The sequence below is a fragment of the Mixophyes fleayi genome, chromosome 11 (genome assembly GCF_038048845.1).
Source record: "Mixophyes fleayi isolate aMixFle1 chromosome 11, aMixFle1.hap1, whole genome shotgun sequence".
NCBI classification, from domain to species: domain Eukaryota; kingdom Metazoa; phylum Chordata; class Amphibia; order Anura; family Limnodynastidae; genus Mixophyes; species Mixophyes fleayi.
The window spans coordinates 52,641,882-52,668,763 of record NC_134412.1 but is presented as its reverse complement, the minus strand read 5'-3'; the positions used below and the strand labels follow the sequence as shown (position 1 = coordinate 52,668,763).

Sequence of the window (26,882 nt, the reverse complement as noted above, 5' to 3'; positions counted from 1 at the left end):
GCAAGACTGATCTTCCTTTCATACCGCTCCACATCTGCTGTAGCACATTACAAATCCCTACACTGGTTCCCAGTTTCCTCCAAAATCAAATTACTCACCCTTACCTACAAAGCCCTCAACAACACTAACCCCTGCATACATCTCAAATCTCTGTGGAGCACTGTGGTGCCGTAAAAATGTACGATAATAAATAATAATCATCTGCATTGGTTCTACATTCTGCAAACACACCTTTACTATACTCAATCTACTTTAGAACGGACCTCCCCTCCTATCACGTCTCCTCAGGTACAATCAGCCGCAAGTGTGGATGTATGCAACCTATCAGGCGTAGTTACCCCACTGAAACAATGCTATTTCATCCGGTGTCATTGAGGTCGGGTCATAATGACTCGGGGCATTTTAAATTACGTATATCTTTTTACTTAGTTATTCAATGGTGCCAGACCTCTCAGTAGCTGGAGTTAAGACCCCTCCCTACCCGTTTCCCACTACCACAGTCAGCCAGCATCAGAGCAGAGAACTAGATGGGTGCAAACTTCAAAAAGGTTATTATGACCGAATCTCAATTTTGTGCCATTTTAGTATGTGATGTTTTATTCTTTTGAGTAGATGTTGCAGACGAGATTTTTTCAACATATGATGTGATTTGAATTTTGAGAAAATGGCCCCTATTTTTTTTATGCCATGTTAAATATGGCTGGAATCAATGCGATCACAATATATCGGAAGAATAATAATAGTGTGTTGCAAAAACGATGTAAATTCATCAAAACCTTGGATCTTGCTCTACTAAATGAATACTTGAGAATCCACAAAGATCAAAGATATATTTTGTTTACCAAGAGAAATGCGCAAAAGATTTCACTGGAGAATCTTCAGAGGAGCCACCAGCAAAAGTACTAGGAGTTCGAAAAAGATGTCAAGTGTGTCTCACTAAAAAAAGATGTCAAGACCACTCATATATGCCAAGCGGGTTACAAATTTGTATGCCGGGAACACATGATTTCATATTACGATTGTAGTGATAAGCTGGGTGAAACTGGTTAGTTGTAAGACTGATTTTGGGTTTGCATTCTTTTCATTTTCAAAGATCTCATACTTAATTCAACGAAAAAGTTTAATTTTACATGAAAAGTTCATTTTTTGTTAGCAATAACACAGAAGTTGTTAATTTTTTTGAAGACTAGATAGGAAAAAAAAGTTTCTTCTCCATTCTCTATGAGTGTTGGCTAACCTGTGACACTCCAGGTGTTGTGAAACTACAAGTCCCAGCATACCCGTCCAGCAATAAGCTGCTATATATTGGCAAAGCATGCTGGGATTTGTAGTTCACAAACACCTGGAGTGTCACAGGTTAGCCAACACTGCTCTATGACTTTTTTTTTTTTTTATCAAAAAAGCTCATTCAGTAGTTCATTACTCCAAATATACTAATGATCTTCTAAAATCATCCTTAAAACTTTACAGTCGATGTCCGTGTAACTTTCCACCACAATGAGTCTGTGTTAACTCTAGTAGGCAAGCACCAACGGTTCATGTATGTTTGCAATTCAGAAGGAGAATGGGCAAGACAAAAGATTTAAGTGACTGAATGCAGCATAGTATTGGACGAGAGACATAAGTATAAGGAACATTGTCGGTGTGAGGGCAAGGATAAGGCAAAATTGCATGAGTTCACAGATCCAGCTAGCCAATTATCAGCAATGCAGACTGGTGCACACGGTATAGTAGGAGAGTAGGTGTAGTCTGCTTGGTCATAGCAGGCCTGATGAAAGTGGCTTACCTCAGCATTTTACTAAATCAAGGTCAATTCCAATAGTCAATTTCATGCACCTTTAAATATTAGTGCAAACATATTCATCATATTTCCTGCTATACATTTAGGAGACTGACTCCAGTGTAATACAAACAGCAACACAATAAAAGCTAATCGATTAGTAGGTACAAAATAAAATAATTCAAACACGTTTGTTTCTGTTTTTTTTTTATTTATTTCAAATTAAACAACCACTAAAAAGGTGTTAAGCCGTGTCTCCAGATATACCATTGTAAGAAGGAAGTATCACATCATACATGTTTTGCTATAAGAGGTATGGATGTAAAACTATTTACATCTATTTAGATAAAACAGTTCTCCTGTATTACTCTTCAGTATATATTCACAAACTGCAACGATGTATAGGACGTGGCCCTTCTTAGCGTTGTTTAACTCAATTTGTTATATTTCTTTCTACTTATTGTCCTGTGCAAGTCTCTCTGAGTTAAATAGTTCTTTTTATGTGACCCCTTTGAGTGAAATATGAGTTGGAGCAATACCTCTGGGAAGAAAGCTTCACAATTTACATTGTTCCTTTTTATATTCACTTAACAGGAAAGAAACAGAATCCTCCAAACACTGCTAAAGAGGGAAAAGAGGGTAAAATATATACAGGGAGTGTCAAAGAACGGGGAATAAAGAAATCCACAGAGGAAACAGTATAGAGTTAGCTCAACAGGAGTTTAATTAAAAGTTGATAAAGATTATCTGCCAACAAGAAAACAGAGAAGAGTGAATATAGGTTGAGAAGGATAATTAGGGATCTTATCAATATTCTGCTAAGATACTGTACTCCCCATCTTTAAGACTAATGAAAAGGTCAGATACTTTTATGTGAAAGAACCTTTTCCAGAGAGGTATATTACAGCATATTACATAAGGCAGATGGAACAAGGCAATAGAAACAGAACGTGAGGACAACACAAGAGGCTAAAAACAATTATTGTAAAACTAAATAATAAAATAATAAATTAAAAAGTCATATTTATTAATACAATGTATACACATTGGCTGTTTTGAATAGTAAAAGGTGCAAATAAATATTATTTTAAAACATTTAAAAAAGGAGAACCCCAGGTACTTATAATAGATATCTAGTACGATCACAGAGACCTCAGCCATTTGTAGGGTACTTATGTAACTTACACTACAGTACAAACCACAACTTCAGTATTTTGCATCCGAAACTCTTCTGAGGTAAATGTGTTGGGACGCAGAGTGGACATTTTGCGTGGCAGGTATATAACACGGTGGGGTCCTTGTGGGAGACCCCTTGGAATTTTGCAGGTTGGAAAGAATGGGACAAAGCTAAATACAAAAGATAAAATAATGACCTGGACTTCTCCTTTAACTAGATAAAACTATGGCAATGCTGCTGCTGTGATGACTCAGTAAGAGACAAATAATGCTGTTTAATGCGCTTCTCAAATAGTGAAAATTGCCCTACAGCACAAGGCTTTGATACTGTTTATTACATGACACCACCCATGGGTCTCTCATAGCTAGTTTGTGTGACCTGACCAATTGTGAAAGCTGTTTATTAGTGCAATTTTTAATGCTTGGAACATGCGTATACCAGGCGCTATATGTCAGGCAAAAGGTGAGGATACTAGCTGCAGATTTTTTTTAGATTAAACTAAATGGGTGGATGGGACATTTAAATCCTTCATAAACAGGTGGGATTGTGATTTCTATTCTTTAAGTGATCATATCTCACAATTCACTACCAAAGGGGCGCCAGTGCATAGCTATATTCTGACATGAAAGGGAGATTACGAAGTAAATTATATAAAATACAATTAAATCAATACAAAAACAAAACAAAAAACAAAACTGTAGATATAGCATATATACATATATATTACTAAAGGTCATTTGATTTTTGGTTCCACATAAAATTTCACTCCATCACGGACATTATAGGAATGTAACGCTCGTGTGCTGAATTTCAACTCTTCAGGCCCGAAAGGGGCTTCGTGGTCCAAGTAGTAAAGTCGCATTTTGTTTGTGGACAATCGTAGTAAAGTCTTAAGCTGCTTTTTGAATTCAGCTACGGTCTGATCAAGCCGGATACTTATCTTTTGTACTTTCTCTTCAAAGTGAATATCAACACTGGCTTGGTGCTGTGGTCGAAGGTCAACCTCAGCCAGAGGTTCCAGCTTGCCATACTTTGTAACCAGCTCCTGATACCTGCAGGATAAAAATAACAAAAAAAAATCAACCGATTTTACAACTTGTTTTGCTATATATGTTACCAATATTCCTTTACTGAACATAAAGAAGATCTTAATTTGTCTAATTAATTCAAATGGCAAACCATAAGCATGCAACTAAAGTTAAAGAAGTTCTGTCACTCCCAAATAAAAGGACATTACTATCACTAAACACAACAGAACTGTTTTGGGGGAAGTGCATTTGACAGCCCTCAAAACCACTTGTGACAGATAAAGTATTTGGGGAATACAAGGCATTGCTTATTAAAATTTTATTTTGTGATCACACCTCAAAATGCTCCCTGTTTCGTACAATTTATATTTGTAAGAGGGTTTGTTCCCATTGGTCCTGGCAAAACCGTGTTGTTTTGGAGGGGGAGGTAAATTTTAAATGTGAAGACATATTTATAATTGGGGTAGAACATGTCCTAGATCAACTTTAAATTTCAGTGTACAAATAAGCTATCAAGTATTTGTGTGCAACTTGAAAAAATAGACAGTATTTAACTTATGCAAAATAGAAAACTAGTTCGCACCCCTTGCATTGTAACATGATTTTGTCCAGGAGACTACTTACTCAATTTTTTACTTAACCTTCCTTAATGAATCAGGTCCATTGTGAATACCTTTGTCTACACTGCTATGTAAATACCACATTTCAGTTCTGACGGCAAGTCTGCAGACTACTTACCTGTAAATAATGGTTAATTTTCTTACAGGGGTTGGCGTTAAAACTGATCACTGTACTTGACAGAAATGGGAAGGCAGATAATTGATAAGCATAAAGTGTTACACATTGAAGAGGGCAGCACATTTGCACATAAGCCACAGCTACCCAATCACATGCTGTTCTATTCGATCCATAACTCCTCCTGGCCGGTAAATTTAACATACAGAAAGGCTTTAAAGCATTGTGGTGGGTACAATTCATTTAATACTGGTCTCCACAAAAAAATTAGTTGTATTTTTTATGACAGGGACCATTCACATAGTCTTCAAGAATGTTCTGTCTAACCCGATGGTACAGTGTGTTCACTTTAAAACAAGACCAGCTGCAGACCAGCACCCAGTTTGCACAGAAGAGTGGTCGTTTTAAGAATAGGCGCACACCACTTAGCCTTCAGAAGCCAATACACTTCTTTGTTTTATGTCAATAAATTAATTTTTAGGTAAAAAGGCATAAAAACTTCGATGTGATCTTTTCATTCTTGTCTTGAGATTATTATTCTGTTTGCCTTTGCGGTCATGTATTTTCACAATTTAATTTTAAGCCTTGAATTACTTGCAGAGCGTTCCAGTATATATTAAAAGGAAACTTCATGGGAAGATTTAACATGAAATTGACACAAATGTGAGGGAACCTGCTCTGTGTAAGTCAGTAATATGAGGATTCACAGGGGAGAATGACCCAGCCATTTGCAACCCGAGATGGAGGCAGTTTGGAATAGCACACTGGTTCTATGAACTGGAAAGACTCGACCATTAATCACTGCACAAGACCTATTGGTGTCTCTTTTTCACATTGCACAGAAGGAAAGATATGAACAAAGGATTCATTGACAGCAGAGAGTTTGGTCTCTGCCTTGAGTCTCAGGGTTTGAAGTAGCATGTTATTTGCTGCCTATAAGTGATGTCTATCGAATAAAGCAAACAGTGAGGAAAGATTAAATCTAAATCCTCATTACAGCAACCGGTCTTGAAATATTGATTTCTGTAGGAAATTAGTGTCATACATGTGACAAATTAGCACATATAATTTCATTTTAATTCACAATCATGTGGTCAGGCTCCTCTCTGACATTCCATTTTACAAGTTACCTCCTATGAATGCTTGGCTGCACCAGGCTCATTCTGTTCAGTTGCCTAGTGGTTAGCACTTCTGCCTCACAGCACTGGGGTCATGAGTTCGATTCCCGACCATGGCCTTATCTGTGAGGAGTTTGTATGTTCTCGCTGTGTTTGCGTGGGTTTCCTCCGGGTGCTCCGGTTTCCTCCCACACCTCAAAAATATACTAGTAGGTTAATTGGTTGCTATCAAAAATTGACCCTAGTCTCTCTCTCTCTGTTTGTGTGTTAGGGAATTTAGACTGTAAGCTCCAATGGGGCAGGGACTGATGTGAGTTCTCTGTACAGCGCCCCGGAATCAGTGGCGCTATATAAATAAATGGTGATGATGATGATGATAATAATAACATTAAACAACCCTGGTGAGAGTGACCCAAAGTCTTCACATCACAAATGTGCTGGGCTGAGGCTCATTGCGTCTTCAATGCAAGAGCACTTCTCTGCATTCACAGAACCGTTTGCAGTACACTGAACCCAGAAGCTTGTAATCAATGTAATGTGGCACTAGAAATTGAGAAAAAGGGGCCCCAGGGGGATTCTATTTGCAATGTTTGCCCTATTTTGCCCACTGCCTGGCGCTGTAAAGCACTTTGGTGCCTTACAAATCACCAATAACAACAATCTATAACTGGCACCCTAGGGCGGGGTATAATTTTTCTGCATTAAGCCAAGCACCATTTATATGGTCTCTGCGCATGGATCCCCACACAATATATGACGCTATGGTGAACATAGAGGTGAAAAGCGCACACATTAAACTGTATGGCAGACACTGGGGTGGTATCCCTGTGCGCTGAATGGCAGATTCTGGGGTGGTATCTCTGTGCACTGAATGGCAGACAATGGGGTGGTATCCCTGTGCACTGGATGGCAGACACTGCGGTGGTATCCCCGTGCACTGGATGGCAGACAATGGGGTGGTATCCCTGTGCACTGGATGGCAGACAATGGGGTGGTATCGCTGTGCACTGGATGGCAGACAATGGGGTGGTATCCCTGTGCACTGGATGGCAGACAATGGGGTGGTATCCCTGTGCACTGGATGGCAGACAATGGGGTGGTATCCCTGTGCACTGGATGGCAGACAATGGGGTGGTATCCCTGTGCACTGGATAGCAGACACTGCAGGGGTTGGTATCTGTATATGGTAAGCACTGCGGGGTTTGGACTCTCTGCATGGCTTAATAGGCACCGCAGGGGTTAGCATCTATGTGTATGATATGGTAGGTACTGTGGGGGTGGCATCTATGTGTATGATATGGTAGGTACTGTGGGTGAAGGCATCTATGTGTATGATGTAATATGTACTGCAGTGGTTGGCGGCTCTGAGAACTGTAGGTGTGCTTCAGGGGATCAATTGACTTGCATGTTAAAAAATTAAGAGAAAACATTGTCTCCATCTCCTTTCATTCAATTTAACCTTTAGCCTGATACTAGTAACCTTCTTCAGCTTTCAACTGACAATCTAATTTGATAGATTTCTAGGGTTTTCCACCATACATAATGTGCTTGAGAACCAGCCCAAAAAGCAAGGGTCATCGTGCAAATAGGTCAGGGGATGGCCATGCACACATAACAATGCAGCAATTGCACACGTAACAATGCAGCAATTGGTGTACTGGACTTTCCAACATGAACACTCAGGCTTTTATCATTTAGAGCAGGGTTTCTTAACGCTAGTACACACGCACCCCCAACAGCTCATGTTTTTAGGATTTCGCTAATCATGCACAGTTTACTTAATCTACTTGGCAGGGTCAGTAGTTATCCCACCTGTTTCCACAGACAGAAATCCTCAAAACATAAACTCTTTGGGGTGCGTGAGGACTGGAGTTAAGAAACTCTGGTTTAGAGTGATTGTTGGCCAGAGGAAGCTGAAACACTGAAATGTCTGGGCAATGTGGTCATTTTCAACTAAATTGGAAATCTACATAACCAAATGTGTGGCCAGCTAATGTAGGCATTAATGCTGGCAGTGCTCCAACAGCTCCACACTGCTCATCCAGAGCTATTAATAAACAGTGTTTTTAGATTTAGTGTTCATTTTAAATAAATCTAGAATATTTGATGAAATTGTTTGAAGAATGTTAATTTTATATACATATTAGTCTAAGTTTACATATAATTTAAACATTTTAAACTAGTATAAAGAGTAGTGGCTACAGAAGCTGAGCTCTTACTACAAGATCTGAAAATCTGCTCAATCCTGACTTTAGCTTTGCTCCAGCATGCCAGTTGTATTCCATAGTGGAGCAGACTTAAAAAAAAAAAAAAAAAAATGATGTTAAAGTTATTAGCTCAGGTCTGGCTCCAGGTCATGGAGCTGGCTCCTAATTCTGGAGTCATACATAGTGGGCACAACCTGTTTTTGGATAGACATACTAGACTGAAGCAACCATGTAGAGTTGCTTTTAGTTAGTAGATCTCAAGGTGAAGGAAATACTACCTGGGATGCAAGGCTTATTATCTTCTTCATATAGAGAGCAACTAAAGTGTGCAATAAATAACCAAAAGGTAAAATAAACTGAAAAATTATGATGGACAGAGTAAGAGCCTTGCAGCGAAAACATGTCATCATCCTTTGCAGGTATGGTAAATAAAAGGGTGGGAGACAAGCAAGGATAACTAGCAGCTACAGTCAGCAGTAATGATTTCATAAATAGAAATATTTTAAGTACGGTTCATTATTAATTAAGAGGGAGCCATTTGGTGTTATTGTCATGGTGCTGGCAATTCCCAGGAACCTCTTGGCCGAGGTAGTAATCAGATGCACACAGTGTCTGGCCAAGCTGCTTAGTACTGAGATGACAGGTAGTGAGGTACAAGTTAAAGTCAAAAGATTGAAGACGGTGGTAGAATAGTGATGGACAAAGTCAAAGAATTGGTGAAGATAGAATAGTGATGGACGAAGCCGCGGTTGAAGAACTGGAGAAGGTAAAATATGATGTACAGTCAAACAAAACAGGTCTTCCTCAAAGCACAAGCAGAGAAATCCAAAACAAAACATTGCTCCTGCACATGTTTGTTATAACTTTTATAGACTACAAACAGGTGAGACTGGACCTTTTTACTAAAGGGTAAGGAAAGCTGTGCAGTAGAACAGGTGAAGAGACTAGCCAGATTGCTGCTCTTAGCAGAGCGCTGATTACAGAATTGAGAGAAGGTGTTTGTTTGCAGCTGTCACTGTGAACGTTTTCCTGTTGGATATAATTTGGAGCTAGTGTTGATTCCTCACAGCTATCCTGCGGGAATGTATTAGCTAGTAGTCATCTTTATGTTAAGCTACAAAGTAGTTTTAAGTAATACAAGTTATTTTTATGTATTTGATACTGTTCCACCTGGTAAGTCACAAAATCGTTCCACAGTGATTATTTGGAGGTCTATGACACGGACACCAGACCAAGTATTAATAGAGGAATAAAGTAGATCCAGCTGGTTTCTCTAAATGTATTAAACATTTCCTTTTTGTGTATTAAAGTCAGCTCTACCTTTACTACTTTATCATTCAGCAAACAAAAGTGAACAAAACAGAGAAAAGGATCGGCACTACATAAAAACATATACATTTTATAACAATGCTACAGTATTTATTCTAATAATAGATTATAACTGAGCATAGATGAAATACAGTCACCACCGAAAAGCAAAAAAAAAAACATTGGTTGTGAAAAAGAATGCTCTATAAAACGGACACAATAAACAGCCTTTACACACAATGCAGAGCATTTACAGTATTATGTAAGCTGTGCTTCGTGCATATCAATCTATACACAGTACTAGAGTTATATAGTTATTAAGACACAAGTACAAGTGCATTAAGGTCAATATTTTTCTAATTAGGATGATCCAGAGGAGGGCAAAACATGCAGAGCGACAGCTGCCAATTCGGCCTGACAGTGAGGGGGAATTGTTCCTGACCTGCAACATGACAACTGTATACATTTCCTGGACTCATCACCACCATAATGTCCTGCACAAATTATAGCTACAGATATGATTTGTATATAGAAGAGCCAATTCATTTTTATATTCTGTTAGTGAACCTGAAACTTGCCTCCACATAACAACTAATCATATTTGTCAGTCATGAAATCATGAAACCATGCTGACAAGGTTAAAAAAAGTAATTTTCCACAATACATTTCAGAATTGCATTCTTCACAATCTCCTTCAAAAAATAAAGATCGAGACCACACCACACACACACATATATATTATATATTTATTATATTGTGGTATATCAATTGCTGAACTTGGTTCATTTAGTGCATGTGGTTTTTGTGAGCTAGGTGCTTTATCTGCCTTCGTTCTGTTAGATGTAACTGTACCTCCTCCTGTTTACAGCAAGTATCATTTAATGATATGCAGAGGCTACTGCCACAAAACATATTTAAAGGCATTTGTTCTCTCTTTGTGAATACAGGGGGAACAATAAAATCTTCTACAATTATTTTATCAGTGGCCGAATTTATTAGGTTTTTTTTGCTTGCTGTGTTTGAAAAGAAAAAAAAAAATTAGAGAACTACTATATTAAGTACGGTAATCTGTTTTTCGGCTTTAAGCAATGCTAGTCTCCCCCTGTCTCTATCTCCTTTACACCTGCCCCAACCACTGCCTCCTCGTTGAGCAGCAAACTCTTCTCCATATTGTCAACAGCCCTCAGTGTTGCCGGTTGCTCAGTTTATATTTTATTGAAATTAGATTTGGAGTATCGATTTTTATTGTGCGGTCCAATATGTAATACACCTGAATTTAGTGTGTTATAAGAAACAACCTTTAATATCATGTCTGCAGGGAGTCAAATAAAAGTAGACATATCAAAATGCTTACTCATTTGGGAAAGTAAATTTATAATTAAAATGATATATGGTTGCATTAAATCATGAATCCACACCCGTATAGTATTCTTAGTGGCATTATTAACCAACCACCTAAGTGTTCCTATGTTACTGTACATTCTAACTGGATAACAACTGTAGTAAAAAAAAACAAACAAAAAAAAAACCTGTGGTTACCATTTTTACTTGCATTTAATAGTCTGCATTCATTTCTCTTAGTCAGTTTAATAAATTACTTGATGCTGCTTTAGAACATCTCAACTCCTGAAACAGAAATTGGGAAAGTGCTTTGGGGTCGGGATGCCGAAATATCACTTTTGGCAATACTTAATTAATAATCGCGATCCAGAAATTAAACCCATAGCTGTCTAATCTGCAAACTGAGCAGCGTCTCAGGCTGTCAAAACCGTGCATTGCATTTTAAGAGCTGAAGGCCCACATTGTCCTGCCTTACCATAAAGCTCTATTTTGTGACAGCACACTATTACACATAATAACGTCACAAAATACTGCATTGCAGTGAAGAAGGAATATCTGACAGCACAAGAGAGAGGTGAGCCATGGACCTATAAAGTGGTGTTTATGAAGTGGACAAATGGGCAGCTTCAGAGATCGCAGCTACAGCAGTCAGTGCTGGCATCTGACCTTAGGGTGAGTATTGCTAACATTAATAAAATGAAAACACACTTTTTAAAGGTGTATGTCGATAGTGTATTGTGTCCTAAGAGTGGGAATGCACTTTAAATGTTAAAGTAGTTTTCTAACAATCAGTAATTTCAGAGAGCACATACCTAAGAAAAACACATTTATCCAGCTGCACCGATACACATAGGTAACTGTTCGTCACTTTACTCTGAAGCGTTCCTTGACAAAAGTTTAAGTTATAAAGTGAGTACAACAGCTGAATTGTAACACAGCACCAATATGAGATTTGCTTGTATATAGAGTTCGCCACAAGAAAAGTAAATTGTGTCTGGGCATTAGCCCTTCCTCTTACTCCTTTCTTTCATTCCCTTTTGTCTATGGTCTCACCTTAATGGGACATCTTCCTTTGGGAAATTCATATAGTAACGGAGGAAGAATCTCTCGGAGTCTTCTCTTTCACCTTCAGTGACAACACTGCCATTCAGTTTGGAAACAGACGGCAATCTAGGAGTTCATATGAGAGGAAAAGATTAGCTAGACCATCACTACACTGTATTAAAGCGAGAGAGGAGAATGCCCTGATCTTTCTTTCATGAAATCAATATGCTTTCACTCTCAGATCTCACTGCCAAAAGACTTAAATGCGCTAGAATGACCCAAAGCACACATTGCGAGCAAGAAACTTTAGTAAGTATGTATATCAACCAGGTCATCTTCAAATTCCAGAGCGATTGCGGGATGCTATTCATCACAGTAAAAAGTAATACATTTATTGCCAATTTCAAATTTGTTCATAAGTGATAGTTTTAACCAATTCTGAAACAGAGATTATTAAAACTAAGGGTAGGAGTCTGACGATTTATTAGATTTTCAAGATTGATTAGAAATTAACAATGCAAGTGTTTTGATGTTTAAGTTCAGAAGATACAACACAATATGTACATCAATTCCTATATGGTTAGAATTTCGAAAACAAACTGACAATTTAATCAAATTAAACTTTGCCTGCGTCTGACGTGACTACACTCCATGCTTTATTAAAAAAAAAATATCAAAAACTGGTTATAATACAAAGAACAATTTATTAAAATACATAAAAAAATTTAGTTGTAATTATAGTTTATACAAAGAATTGTTGAAGGAAGCTATTATATTTGTCAATAATCACAAAAAACGCAAAATTTCAGTGGAAGCAAAATTCTCTCCTTTCCTTGCCAACCTTTCCATGGGCTGGTGGTAGAAATAGCAGTTCATATGGTAATTATACTACCTCCAGGCGTGCAGTTGACACTAAGGGGTATATTTACTAAACTGCAGGTGTGAAAAAGTGGAGATGTTGCCTATAGCAACCAATTATATTCTAGGCGTCATTTATTTACTACATTCTACCAAATGACAGGCAGAATCTGATTTGTTGCTATAGGCAACATCTCCACTTTTTCACACCCGTGTGTGTCTGCAGGCCTAGCAGTACCAGTGGTCAGTAATGGATACTAAAGTTAAGCAAAATCCCAGGCAATCTGTAAAATCCTTCCCCTGACAGGGTTGCAAAGTAAGCACTCCAAATAAAATGAGAGGAAAATCATAAGGCAATTTGTAATTCAACACAGTAGTCCATTGTTTTAAACGGTGTGTTCTAGCATGCAGACTGTCCACACATACTACCATTTCCATGAAAAATACTACCGTACAGTAAACTAAAATGTGGAAAACAGTTAAAACAAGAGCAAAGACACAAAGATTATATTTTACTTTGGATAAAAGGGTAATGACAGACTTACAAAAAAGTTAAAAACAATAGCCATGGGTGGTACCAACAACTATTTGACCTTTCCTCTATCTCTTAGAAATATTGCTCTTGTGATTCATGTTTTACATGAATGTGTGACCAGCATTAGTAAAGAATAAGAGATCATTTATGGAGCCGTATCTTAAAGCTCTTTGCATACTCTCCCATATTTGCACAATTACAGAGCTCAACCCCACCCACATTGTTGCAGTATATTCACCTTCAATTATGTTATGCACACTCCTCTCAATTATGTAACATCCCCAATATATTGTATTGTGAGAGTATTTTCATGTATAAGATTGATATAAGGGATCTGAGAGATAAGGGAATTATGAAAGAGGAAGAAAAATGGTCAATGGAATGGTGAGCTCTGAAGACTGGCTTAACACGTAACAATTTCAGAGAGGATAAACCAGTGTTCGCCCCAGGCTTTACACCAGGCCGTTTTTAAAGTAACGTGTCCTGCGCACTATTACCGTTAATACAGTAATTTTCACCATGATTTCTTCCCGCAGCACAGGAAAATCAGTATTGAAATTGCTGTACTAACGGTAATAATGTACACTATTAGGTAGTAACGATAATAGTACGAGAGTAAAACGGAGAATTGGACCTGCCAGTAGAAGTCTTACTATTGCGCCTGCGTTATTGTGACAGACAACAGAGATCCCTCCCACTGTCAGTATGACGTTACAATACGTATTGGAAGGCGGGAATATGTCTGTGCAGAAAGCCAGAGACTGAAGATGTGCACTGTGTGTTAGTGTGCATTGCTCTCAGAACTTCTGAGTTGTACAGCACAGCTCCAGCCATCCAGCACCATTGTTTGTTCTATTACAATAGGCACTGTCTCACCAGTCTAGACAGGCAGAGGCTTAGCAGCCAGGCATAAAAAAATTGATTATAAAAAACCTTAAGTATGTTCAGTTCATCAAGCCAGCAGGCAATAACCTGTCTTTATAAATTATATAAGTATGGGCAATAACCGCCATAGTCTTTATAAATAATGTAAGTGTGTCCCATCCAGCCAGCAAGTGGGCAATAACTGCAAGAATCTTTATAAATAATATAAGCGTTGGCAATAACTGACAACATTTTCTTTGTTACTATTGTGAAGTATTACACTGCCCCCACCAGGCTACTTCTTAATGCCACCCGGCTGGCAAACTTTTCTGGGGAGAACACTATATATTATTGTTATGCATCAATCAATAAATATTTCCCATAGATAATAGCAAACAGAAAAAAAAAAAGGTTGGAGTATAAGGGGGAGATTGAATTGTGCGCAGAATGTCAACAAGAACACATCACGTCAGAGATTTTACAAACCAGTCATATAGTATTTTGTACAGTTACAATCAGGACCAAGGTCCTGCAAGTGATCACCTATCTTGTCGTGTGTAGCTCCCTTTTTATTCATCTCCCTTGGTGCAAGAAGTCAACCACTTTCAATGCTGCTATCATCTCTCAGTAGCTGGAGAGATCAGACATGGCAATTCTAAGGACTTCCGTCAGAGCCGCAGCTCCTGTCTCTCTTCTGCTATGGAGAGAGCCTAGCTGTGCCAAACGTGGTCAGCAGAGGTCCCCGATTCATGTACTTGGCAGAGTTTCTATGTGAGTGCCCCCATTCAGCTTCACTATATAACTATGTGAAGTATATAGCTACTAAAACAGAATATGACATAAACAAATACACTGACAACCAAATACACAATCAGCAGGTTTGCAAACTCCACGAAATATTCCCAAAACAAACATAATAGTATGGAGTAAAATATTTTTAAACTAAGGCGGGGTGTACAAAATAAGGTAGAAATGAAGAGCAGGTAGGCAGAATAGATAGAGTAGGTAAATGTAGGAGCCAGCAGGAACTCTTAAAGAGCAAAGGAAAAAGAATATCAATTGACATAGGTTGCAGTAGTAATTTAAGTGTATTGGCTACACAGCACATGAAATTTGTCTGTAGTTGAAAATAGATGTAATAATCTTATAAAGGGTGTTCGCACGGGTGTAGTACTAGTTATCGGTGCTGTAAACACCGACACTCTTTAATCCTACATAATTATTCCTATAGTGAACAGAGCGACAAAGAAAAAATAACTACTTACCAGTAAAAAGACACACTGTAAATCCGAAGAGAGGACATGGCAAGTGCTGCAAATGACGTCAGTTATATGCGGTTTTTTTCTTTTTTAAAGCGGCAACCCACGGAGTAGGTTAATATGAATTTTATTCCTAAGCCCTAATCCTAATCGTTAACCCTAACTCCTAACACCTAAATTATAACCCTAAGTCCTAACCCCTAAAATAAAGTGAATACTTACCTGGGTCGTGTGTTGGCGCTTTAAATTCAGAAATTTGCAAGTCGCTCATGTAAATGACGTAATTTCCAACAGTCGCGATGTCCTCTCTTCGGATTGACAGTGTGTCTTGTTACTGGTAAGTAGTTACTTTTTCTTTGTCGCTCTGTTCACTATAGGAATAATTCTGTAGGATTAAAGAGTGTCATGTTTACAGCACCGATAACTCAATTACCACCGGCTCGCACATGGCTCTTGGATAATCAAGATACGCACATGTAATTGCAGCATTGCATGATTGTATGCAGCTTATTATATAAAGTCTTTTTCATGCAGCCACAACAGCACATCAGTCCATAACGTTCTGGTCAACAGATGAGAGAACACCATCCAGTTTACTATGTAGGTATGCTGCAAAGGCACTATATATAGAAGGGAATTAATCCTGAACAGAAAAGCAATTTTTCAAATTTAATTTCATTAACGTGTTACTAAAGCCAAATAGAACTGTGACACTGATATGAGTAGAAAACAATTTATCTACATAGGACTAGTTTCTGCATTAATGTTTGTTACTGTATTTGGTTAACATGTAGTAAGTGGGGTTCTATATAAATATAATCAAATAAATACCTTGCAATCACTAATTTTCTACGTTCCTCTGTGCTGTAAGGCTCCACAAGAGGAATACCTAATAATCTGACTTCTTCAAGTATAGGAAAAAAGTTTAGTTTATCAATGTCCTCCCAGGAGTTTAAACCTGTAAAAAGAGAAAATAATGTTCAACATAGCATATAGCTGCTGCTGTGTAGAATTTATGGTTGAGAGGTCTTCTCTCTTTTCCCCCCGAAAATGGCTAGTTAAAATACTAATTACACATACCAGTTATTTTGGTTAAGGTTTAACTTAAGATTTAGGGCTCAGTCACACGACTTTATTTTGCTTTTTGACAACAGTGGTTTCATGAACCAATCCACCCAGAGAATGGGTGCACTGGGAACCAGAAAATCACTGATCGCTACAAGGGCAGGGGCATACACACGATTATATCTTTAGGCCCAGTTCAGAAATTCAATACCAATTACATCAGATCATCAAACACCAAAAATAACAAGTGCAGGGGGAAGACGTACCCCTATTGAATGAACTTAAACATAAAAATGTTTATGAAATTATTAAAAGTCCATACACTTCACATTTTAACAATGACAAAAAAATTACTTTTACATTTTTTAGTTCACACAAGTGAATTTTGCATTGTTTTCTACGACAGATAGGGCTTTCTTTGATACAAAAGCGAAATAAATAAATCTAAGCACAAATAAAACTAAAACTGATGTCTGACTTCTCACTGTACACTTGGGCTGTCACTGACCAGTCAGAGAAGATCAGGTGACAAATAGGAGAGGTTCTCATTCTCCACCAGAGAGGGAGTAGCTTCCGTCATGAATATTTTAGCAACTTATTTTACTAAGAAAAATGATATGAAGGAGCACCCAGAGTGTGGAAAATGCGAGAGAACTCCCAGGATGCAAAGAGTATAAGCACCAATATTATAATTAAAGTGATTAACGGGCTGCTCCTTGTGCCCTTGGACATTGTAACACCAAGTGAAAAAAGCCATATGCAGAGGAAAAGCATCTGGAGCACAAAAGGAATGGTAACCTAAAAAAATTATGTGTGCCATTAAAAAGTGTAGTATGTAAAAAAAAAAAAAAAATATATATATATATATATATATATATATATATATATATATATATATATATATATATATACACACATATATATTGAAAGGATGACCTCCATGTCCCAAGCTCCCTTCTGTTTTGAGACCACTGGTATCCAGCAATTATTTTTAGCCAAAGTGTTTGACAACTTTACTTATTTACTAAATAACATGGTAATGTGACATGAGTGTAATATGATTACACATATGTCAAGGATGGACAAAACATTGTAGAATTCTGGCAGTCTAGAGGTAAGTAGGACCATGAAACTAGCCAGGAAAGATAGGTATTGGGTACCTGGTTCCTGTAATTTGTACAGCACTGATATCCTTATTCTTATCTTAAGGATGTTGGAAGTTCTACTATGTTCCTTATAGAGGGAATGTGCCTTGTGCCTCTAACACTCCTGCTCAGTACAAGGATGTTACTATGAAGTGTTCTTGCCCTCCTCCCATGGCTGCAATGATTACAGCATAATACTGAAGACAATCTGTGAGTGTTAACATGTGAATAATACCGTATTTCCCCATGTATATGACGCTCCACTGTATAGGACGTACTTGTATAAATCATGTAAAAAAATTGAGGATAAAGTTTATAGTCTTTTGCAAAGTAATTGGTGACTGTGAAAAAATTGAGGATAATGTTTTTTGTAGAGTAATTGTGCAGCGGGTACAGAGAGGAGAGACGGAGTTCTAACCCTATTGCTAATTCTGCCTTACCCTGTCAGATGCTTCCTCTGTCCGGTAAAGTCTTCTTTCTGCTGTCCATTCTGATCCTGATGCTGGAAAGTCGCTTACTGTCCTCTTCGTGATGACCGGATGTCCAATCAGGACTTTGACAAAGTCCTGATTGGACAAAACGCCAAATGCAGAAACCGGAAGTGTGCGTTCCAACTGCGGTTCATGCACCACATCCGGTCATCGGGAAGAGGATGGTAAGCGACTTTCCAGCATCAGGATCAGAACGGACAGAAGAAAGAAGACTTTACCGGACAGAGAAATCATCTGACAGGGTAAGCGCTACTACCACTGTATAAGACGCACCCAGTTTTTAGACCCAAAATTTTAGGGAAAAAGGTGCGTCTTATACATGGGGAAATACGGTATATCATTTGGAATACTTCTATTGGACCAAGTATTAAAACAACAAAAATGTGCAAAAGAGAAAGCCAGATTGAAAACATGGAGCCACTAGCACACAAGCTAACACACCAGTAAAATAAAAATTGTGACTAGTAAGTAAAAAAATCTAGAACAGGGGTCGGCAACCTCCGACACACATCAGACAGATCTGTTTCCTCACATGTTCGGGCACAGAAATGAAGACGTCTGGACCCTTTGTGCAGACTCCAGATGTTAGTCGCACATAAGAAAACAGAGCTGCCCATTTGTTTTATTAAAATATGTTTTTAAAAGGTAAATTGTGAGGATATACATGAAATTAGTGGCACTGCTGTGTGGCACAACATGACCTGGGGGACACTGCTGTGTGGCACAACATGACCTGGGGGACACTGCTGTGTGGCACAACATGACTTGGGGGACACTGCTGTGTGGCACAACATGACTTGGGGGACACTGCTGTGTGGCACAACATGACCTGGGGGACACTGCTGTGTGGCACAACATGACCTGGGGGACACTGCTGTGTGGCACAACATGACCTGGGGGACACTGCTGTGTTTCACAACATGACCTGGGGGACAAGGCTGTGTGGCACAACATGAACTGGGGGACACGGCTGTGTGGCACAACATGAACTGGGGGACACGGCTGTGTGGCACAACATGAACTGGGGGACACTACATGAATATATTTCAAATCAGACAACTATGAACTTTGTATATAATAATTGCACAATTCAAGAATCATGTGTTACGTTTATTTGTTGGTCCCATTTATATTAATATTATGATGTTATTAGCATGATATAAATATATTTTGCTTAAAGTGGGCTGGTATACAACGCTATGGTATTAACGGCACTTCTCCTCAAAGTCTGAAGCTGGCAGGAGAGACCCTAATCAGTCATTATCTCAAAGAGGATATGAGCTAGCAAGAGTTCTAGCACCAGCAGCCTGCATACACAATACTCCCAGAACTCTGCTCTGGAGCGCAGAGCCTCAAGATACATCCAGATCCTGTATTTGTACTCTTGGGAGAAATTAGATGGACAGGATTTGGTGCAAATGTGCACAAAGCGAAGCTGCCTTTTGACCTGCACAAACCCATGTAGTACAGAGGAAGCTCTTAAGACCCTCTGCCAAACATACACACCACTGTATACCAGCCCTCCAGTAACCCCACCAGGAGCCCCTCATCCATCACAACTACATATGAACACAAGACGGCTACTAAGGGGAAGACACAGTTTGTGGGGTGACTGTTCCCTACAGACCTCCATATAGTCCATTGTCGAGAGTGGCAGATGTCCCCGAGGAGCCCATCTGGAGAAAGTTGTAAGACACTGCACTGATGGAGAAATTCCTCATAATTAGAGGTGCTTAGGCTTGGTTCCCCAAGAACCGAACACACCCGAACTTAGCATATCCAAGTACTTAGCCGAATCGGCTCGGTACTTTCGCACACCCTCAGAATTGAAAACAAGGCAAAACATCATCGTTACGTTGTTGGATCTCCCGAGTTTTGAAATCTATAAATACTGCCCTCCACGATCTAGCGCCATTTGAAAGAGGGACACAGAAGGGGTAGCACAGTCTGTAGAGCAGTTGGGCAACAACATAGATAGAATTGAAAGAGGAGGGGGATAGCAGTTTTCAACAAAGTCTACAGTGACATTCAGGAGAGCTCCATTGCCAATTCTCATTGCTGAAAAATACAAATACTAGTGCTGGCAGGCTTGGTGTAATTCTGTAGACACATTCTACTGTGTTATATAGGTTACACACAATGAGGACAGCTCCATTGCTTCATTGCTAAGTGTCATTTCTGAAATACAAATATTCGGCCTTGCAGGCTTTTCTTCTGAATTTGCAGTCAAATTGTATGGTGTTATATAGGTTACACACAATGAGGACAGCTCTATTGCTCCATTGCTAAGTGTCATTTCTGAAATACAAATACTAGGCCTTGCAGGCTTTTCTTCAGAATTTGCAGTGAAAGTGTACGGTGTTATCAAAATGGATTCACAGCAGTACACAGAAGAGCAGGAGCACCAAGCAGCTGCTGGCACCAGTCATGATGAAAGTAATCCCTCTACGTCATCTGGTAATGTCTATGTAAAAGTGCAGTGTGTTTTTAAGTCCGGGAAACACAAATGTAAAAAAAATCACCTTTTACCTTGGTCAAGAAAAAAAAGACCTTTAATCCAGGCAAAGTTAACTGCAGAAAAAAAGAAAAATTGCCAACATGCCATTCTACACACGCAGTGGCAAATAAAGGATGAGGCCTTCGCCTTTCTTTATGAGTGCGAGTTCGACAACTGTCACTGAGGCATATTCTTGTAAGGTCAGTCATGACCAAGCAAGACCTTGTCATTCGGACTCCAAAAGTGGTGTCCAAATACTTTTACGTGTAAAAGCCTAGCTGGAAGAAAACAGTTAGACATTAGAGGAAACTGTATGTTCAGATTCAGTAATGACACAAATTCCCGAGGAGAGTCTATCCACGAGTGCTATGTGTAATCGTGACCATTCTGATACTGTACCCATAAAGAAGGCCCCTTTCAGCATTTCTGCAGATGTGTGCCTGAACAGCCCAAATGTAGCCGGTGATACAAGAATTGAGGATGCCACTTTGGAATTGGACTTCTGTAATGGTGGATTCCAGCAGTGATGAATTAATAATGTGTGAGGATGATGTACACACTGATGAGGCCGAGGATGAGGCTGACAATGATGACAACATCTTGCCACAGTAGTAGAGTTCATTAACAGCACTGTTACCTAAGGTGCTTTAAGGCCATTGTTACCTTGTTTTGTGGGGGCCCAAACAAACGAAGCACTTCAGCCACAAGGAGTTGCACTTTTGTGCATGTCCTTTTAAAGATCCAACATAAGGATGGGTGGGAGGGCCCAAGGACAATTCCATCTTGCACAACTTTTCTTTTCTGCCACTGCTGTGTGCCAATGTGTCCTAGATATGCTAGGAACTAACGTGTGTTTGAGTCATTGCTGTCGCTTACCATCCAGCCAAGTCGCTGCAGTATTTGTCCGAAAGTGTATGAAAATAACATTGTGACCTGTGAGGTGGTCAAAATCGACTGCAAATGACTTGAAATTAGTGTTATTGAGGTTAATAATAATGTAGGATAAAAAAAAAGAGCAAAATTATGTGATTTTAGCATATTTTAGCAAATTTTCTAAAAAATACAGATCCAAAATCAAAAACACACGAGGGCGGTTTTTCCAAAACCAAAACATGAAGCTAATCTAGATCCAAAACCAGTTCACGGGGGTCAGTGAACATCTCTACTCCTAATTACTATTATACAAGGGACCTGGGGGACAATATCACACCATGAATCTGGAACCATTTTTGGAGGGGACACCTAGGGATACCACTGGGGCACACAAAACCAACTACTAGATGAGACAAGCTGTGAAGCCCTAAATACACCCTTTCCCCTTTTCTCCCTACACCTAACTAATAGGTGCAGTGGGAGAAACAGTCTTGGGTTCAAGCATCAAGTACCAAGAGAATGATCTCTCAATATAGAGAAAAAAGCAGGTGGGAAGTGAGAGAGGAGCTTGCCTAGTATAAAGATAGTGGTACATGGTTAGTACATTGGGATTAGGGACAGACAAAGGTAACCGAAATGGGAAAGGAAAACATAAGGATGAGGTGAACAAATACAGGGGAGACATTAGAGAGATATAGGAACACAGGAGACATTAAAAAAGGTAAAGTAATACAGGAGACATTGGGGAGAGGTGAAGGGACACAGGGCGCATAGCCTTATATCATGTAATTGTTTTTATATTGTACTATAAAGTGTTAAAAACATATAAAATTAATTTCACACTATCAAAACCCTATTGCATCTGAGGGCCTATGTGGCCCCCAGCCGATCTCTTTACATATCCATATCAGCAATTCTTAACTTAAACACACACACACACCTGGCACACCTTGTCTTCACTAGCTTTTAGACGTCACATTTATAGAAAAAGGTTGCTGAACCCTGGTCTAGAAAGTAAAAATATGATGTACTGTATACAGGACATAAAAACATATGATGGCTCAAGGTCTAAAGCTTAAAACACATACTGAACCTTTCAGAAACGAGATCAAGTACATACAGGATTCAGATTTTACAAAGAGAATACAATAAGCACATGAGAAAATCTCACCTGATTTATGAAGACTTATTGACCGGAGATTTGGAAAGAGTCGCGACAGTGATTCCTCAGAGTTCCCAATTGTCAAAATATTGTTATTAGCTAGGATAAGAGTATGGAGACATGGAAATAATCTGCCTAATTTACAAATTTCTGACCAGTCCTGGAGATTATTGTCCGTAATATGAAGAAGTTTTAGTGAACGAAAGCAAACTGGAGAGCTCACTATGGCATCATAGTCATTAAGGCACAAGAACAGTTCCTCCAAGCTGAAACAGAGAGACCCATTTTACTACACTAGGTTGAAAAAAATTCTATCTTTCAATTAAATAATAATTAAATAATACACAAAAAAAAGTCAATAGACAGCCTCAACAACAATTTTACTTGGTCTTGGGGTATGACAATATAACCTCTCTCCTTCTGCCTCATCTACCACGAGGAGTCCACAGACTGGTATGGAAACTTCCTGGCCATGTTTAATTGTCAAAAAGTGGAAAAACCCTGAACCCCCCACAGTCCTGCCCTAATTGCCAATATCTGGCAATTATATAAAATGGAACACATCACTAGCTTACTTTACAATCGCAAACCTACTTTTATCAACATGGCATACTTGGATGGAGTACTTTGATAGCCATGGTTCTCTCTGATTCTTTGTTTTTATCACATAGATCAGAGTTCTTTACACATTTTTTCATCCATCCCCCCTCTCATTCTCCCCCCCTTCCTCTGCCTTTCCTTACCCCTTTCTCCTCTACTAACATTTCCTCGCCCCCCCCCCTTTCCTCCCCTTTTCCCTTATATCAATACATCTGCCTGCACTATTTTGAGTCTTATAACCGCAATCTCATAATGAGATACTCTCATTCTCTCAATAAAAAATTGTATTGTGGATTTGCACTTGTTCTGATATGTATATGTTAATATTCCAATTCTAACCCCCTCACAGGGGGCTAACATAGTGAGATGGTAAGACACCTTTAAGATTTATATATTTATATGTATATTTATATCAGTTTGTCAATATCTGTTGTTTTCCTCTATTTTGAAAAAATACGGCATTTTATAAATAATAATCTCTCCAACAACACATGCAACGTCCCCCATACTTACTCTGGTAGCTCCAACAGCAGCGTGTGGACGGTTTCCCAGGAAACTTTGCAATTATTGAGAACCAGTTTACGGATACTAGAAAATGCTCCAGCACACTCCCGATCCAAAACAGACATGTGTAGAGGGTTAGAGCTCAGATTTAGGAACTTCAGCTGAGGTACATTAGACACGATCCTGCTGACCTGTTTTAAACATGCGATAAAACAGACAGTTGAAAAAAAAGGATTGCTCTTTTACATTTACATGGCTAAAACTATTCACAATAATATGCAATATCCTGGGACAATTTTCACAGCAATGTATACATTTACAATAATATATTTGTTGGCATTATTACCAATGCAGAATTTATAAAAGGAATTTCCTTCATGGAATTTTTAACATTTTATTTTCTTACATTATGGAATCAAATGTTGTTTTCACCACTCACCAATGCAAAATACTCTGCAATGTCCAAAAATCTAAAATATATAGTCTGTAAAGTGTTTTCTTCACTCATTACACAAAAAAGCAAATACTAATTAATTTCATAATAATTCACCCATTTTGCCAAGAAACTCATGAAAACCCTGTGCAACCAGTTGTCTTCAGTGGTCACATAATTGTGTAGAGTTCAATATGTACAATTAAAGTGTTTCAAGTGATTACTAAATACATACACATATCTATGAAAGATCCTATAGCTGTTTAGCGCATTTCCAAACAAGAGCTTCATCATGAAGTTCAATAAACATTCAAAGTAAATGGGAGAAAATTATATTGTAAAACACAAATCCGGTTGGGATATAGGAAGATTTCCAAAACTAAATATCTGCTGAAGAAATGTCAAGTCCATCATTAAGAAATGGAGAGAACATGGCACAACTGTGATTTTGTGTAGCACAAGATGTCTTCCAAACCGGATATCACTGTACAGAAAAGGACACTTTTTACAGAGGCCACCGAGAGGAATATGACAATACTGACGGTTACAGTCTTCCATCTCAGATAGGAGAAATTGTCCATTGGGCACTTCAGAACTCTGCACTTAAGGAAAGGTTGGAAAAATAAATCTATTGCTAACAAACACTTATCTGAACTATCATCTGACACTAGGTGCTATGATATGATTTACAAAGGCCAAAACTACACATCAAACAGCGTGTAAAAACCCCACAAGGTCTAAAACTGCATTTGCAGTCTGGAGGCCCTTGGTGGGGTACAAAACTTTCCATGTAACAAGCGGTGGTTTGCCAAACCGCCTGGATAAAACACCTCTGAATAGTCCCCTGTCCCCCCCAAAAAAAGTGGGGAACCTGCACATTTCTCAGACAAACGCTGTAGATGAATACATTTTGGGATATTTACCTAGTAACACAAGCTTTTTTTTTTTCCTACTCTTTATCCATGGGAAATATCAAACAAGAAACCAGTATAAGGTCTTGAGCACAAGTTAATTTTACAAAAAAAAATAAAAAAAAAAAAAATTGGTAACATATACATAGATGTAGTTCTCATTTGAAGGGAAATTGTTTTAATTTGAATATTTATTTATATGTATATATATATATATATATATATATATATATATATATATATATATATATAATGTTTAAAATTGAATTGACACAAATAACACGGTGTTAGCAGTTTTACCATTACTACGGTAAAACTGTGCATAATTACCCTTAATATGGTCATTTCAACGCTTTATTTTTTACTCGCTGCGCCCTGAGCTGTGAGGAGAAATCCAGGTTAAAATTACTGTATTAACGGTAATACTGTTAAGGCCGCATTATTCGTGGCAGAATTGAATCAGCCCCCTAGTATTCACCGAATGTCAGCATGTGGTAACAGTGATATGTAAGAACACTACTTTCAGAACTCTTCTATACTAATATCTCCAGTTTGGTATCAGGACATAGTCTATTACTTAAAATAATAAGGCTATTCCAAAATATTACAACGTATTGTAAAATATATGATGGACTGTCAGTCGAGATATCAGCACTTTGTAGCATTCAATGTCTGCTTTTCCCTGCCCTTTAAAATTTATGTACATTCTGGTTATGGTGACATTATAGTGGGACAGGAATCTGGAATCAATATATTATAAGCTGAAAAAAATCAGAGACTGAGCATTGAATTTCTTTAGTCCTTTAGTCACTGGATTTTGGAGCCTGTATGACACTAGCCTGGGGTCTCTACCAATGTATTTATACATCCTTTGCATAAAGATACATGATTAACTTTTTTTTTCACCCACTTTCTAGATGTCCCTTTAAAAGGGTGAACAATAGTCACATTGGTTGAAGTTGAACATGCTCCGGCCCATGAAATGAATCAAAAATCCAAAAGCTGTTTTGCATATCCAAAGAGCGTCATGATTCAAAAACGTTCTTGTTGTGTATATACTTATATAACCTTCGAGCCCATCCAGCATTATTATTTTACAATATCACCCTTTAGGGACCATGGAGAAAATGGTTTACCTAATTTAACTAATTTATTTTTCCAATATATGAAAATTTATCTGTATAATAATTTAATGTACTCAATCCAGAGCCAACTGCTTAAATGCAATACAAATGATCACTTCTTATGTGTATTCTAACCTCCTGCCAGTTGTCCAGCTTGTTACCAGACAGGTCCAGTTCTGAGATATGGGAACAAAACGCAGCAATCTCACTTTCATCTCCAGCATGGCTGATACCACAACTGTTCAAGACGAGGATACTGGGGAGATTCAAACGATCTGAAAAACAGAAAATGAAAAGTCACTCTTCCGATGCACATATATATATATATATATATATATATATATAATTATTTTTATGCAGTCTACCGCTTCACAAATGGTCAGAAGCATTTTGAAATTATGACAACTACAAGGCTGTAACTAGGGCTGTGCGATAGGGGCGACCGCCCAGGGCCCAACGCTGAAGGGGGGCGCAGTTTAGGAATACTTTAGGTACATTCGGTTAAAATTGAGGGCTAGGGGGGCCCCAGGTGCTAGAATTTTAAGTTATGGCTCTGGACAACTATATTAGTTAAGAACATGCAAGCATTAAAGGATGTAGAAAAAGGTCAGTATGAATCCATCTACCACTTTTACTACAACTAAGATGCTAGAAAGAAAAGGAATAAATACTATTTATGAGGAGCACTCCCAGTACACAAAGTATAGATCTGTAAACAAGTGTAGATTGTAAGCTTGCGAGCTGGCCCTTCTCACCTCTTTATCTGTTTTACCCAGTTTGTTTATTAGTTTACTATGTTTGTCCCCTATTGTAAAGCACTACA

The 26,882-nt window shown here is 38.4% G+C and overlaps 1 protein-coding gene across 3 annotated transcripts in view; it reads right to left on the bottom strand.

The window, feature by feature from the left end:
• TECTA (tectorin alpha) overlaps positions 1 to 26,882 on the bottom strand; it is a 354,553-nt gene that overhangs the window by 310,969 nt on the left and 16,702 nt on the right. For 2 of the 3 annotated variants that reach the window (XM_075190732.1, XM_075190733.1), the window contains exons 3-8: positions 26,195 to 26,334; positions 23,601 to 23,782; positions 22,497 to 22,753; positions 16,086 to 16,212; positions 11,748 to 11,864; positions 1,971 to 4,009 (exon numbers count right to left, since the gene is read on the bottom strand). In XM_075190732.1, the coding sequence (XP_075046833.1) occupies positions 3,691 to 4,009; positions 11,748 to 11,864; positions 16,086 to 16,212; positions 22,497 to 22,753; positions 23,601 to 23,782; positions 26,195 to 26,334 (1,142 nt within the window). In that variant the 3' untranslated portion in view covers positions 1,971 to 3,690. Of the gene's footprint in view, positions 1 to 1,970; positions 4,010 to 11,747; positions 11,865 to 16,085; positions 16,213 to 22,496; positions 22,754 to 23,600; positions 23,783 to 26,194; positions 26,335 to 26,882 lie in introns of those variants that run through there. The other variant, XM_075190731.1, reaches the window with a different exon arrangement.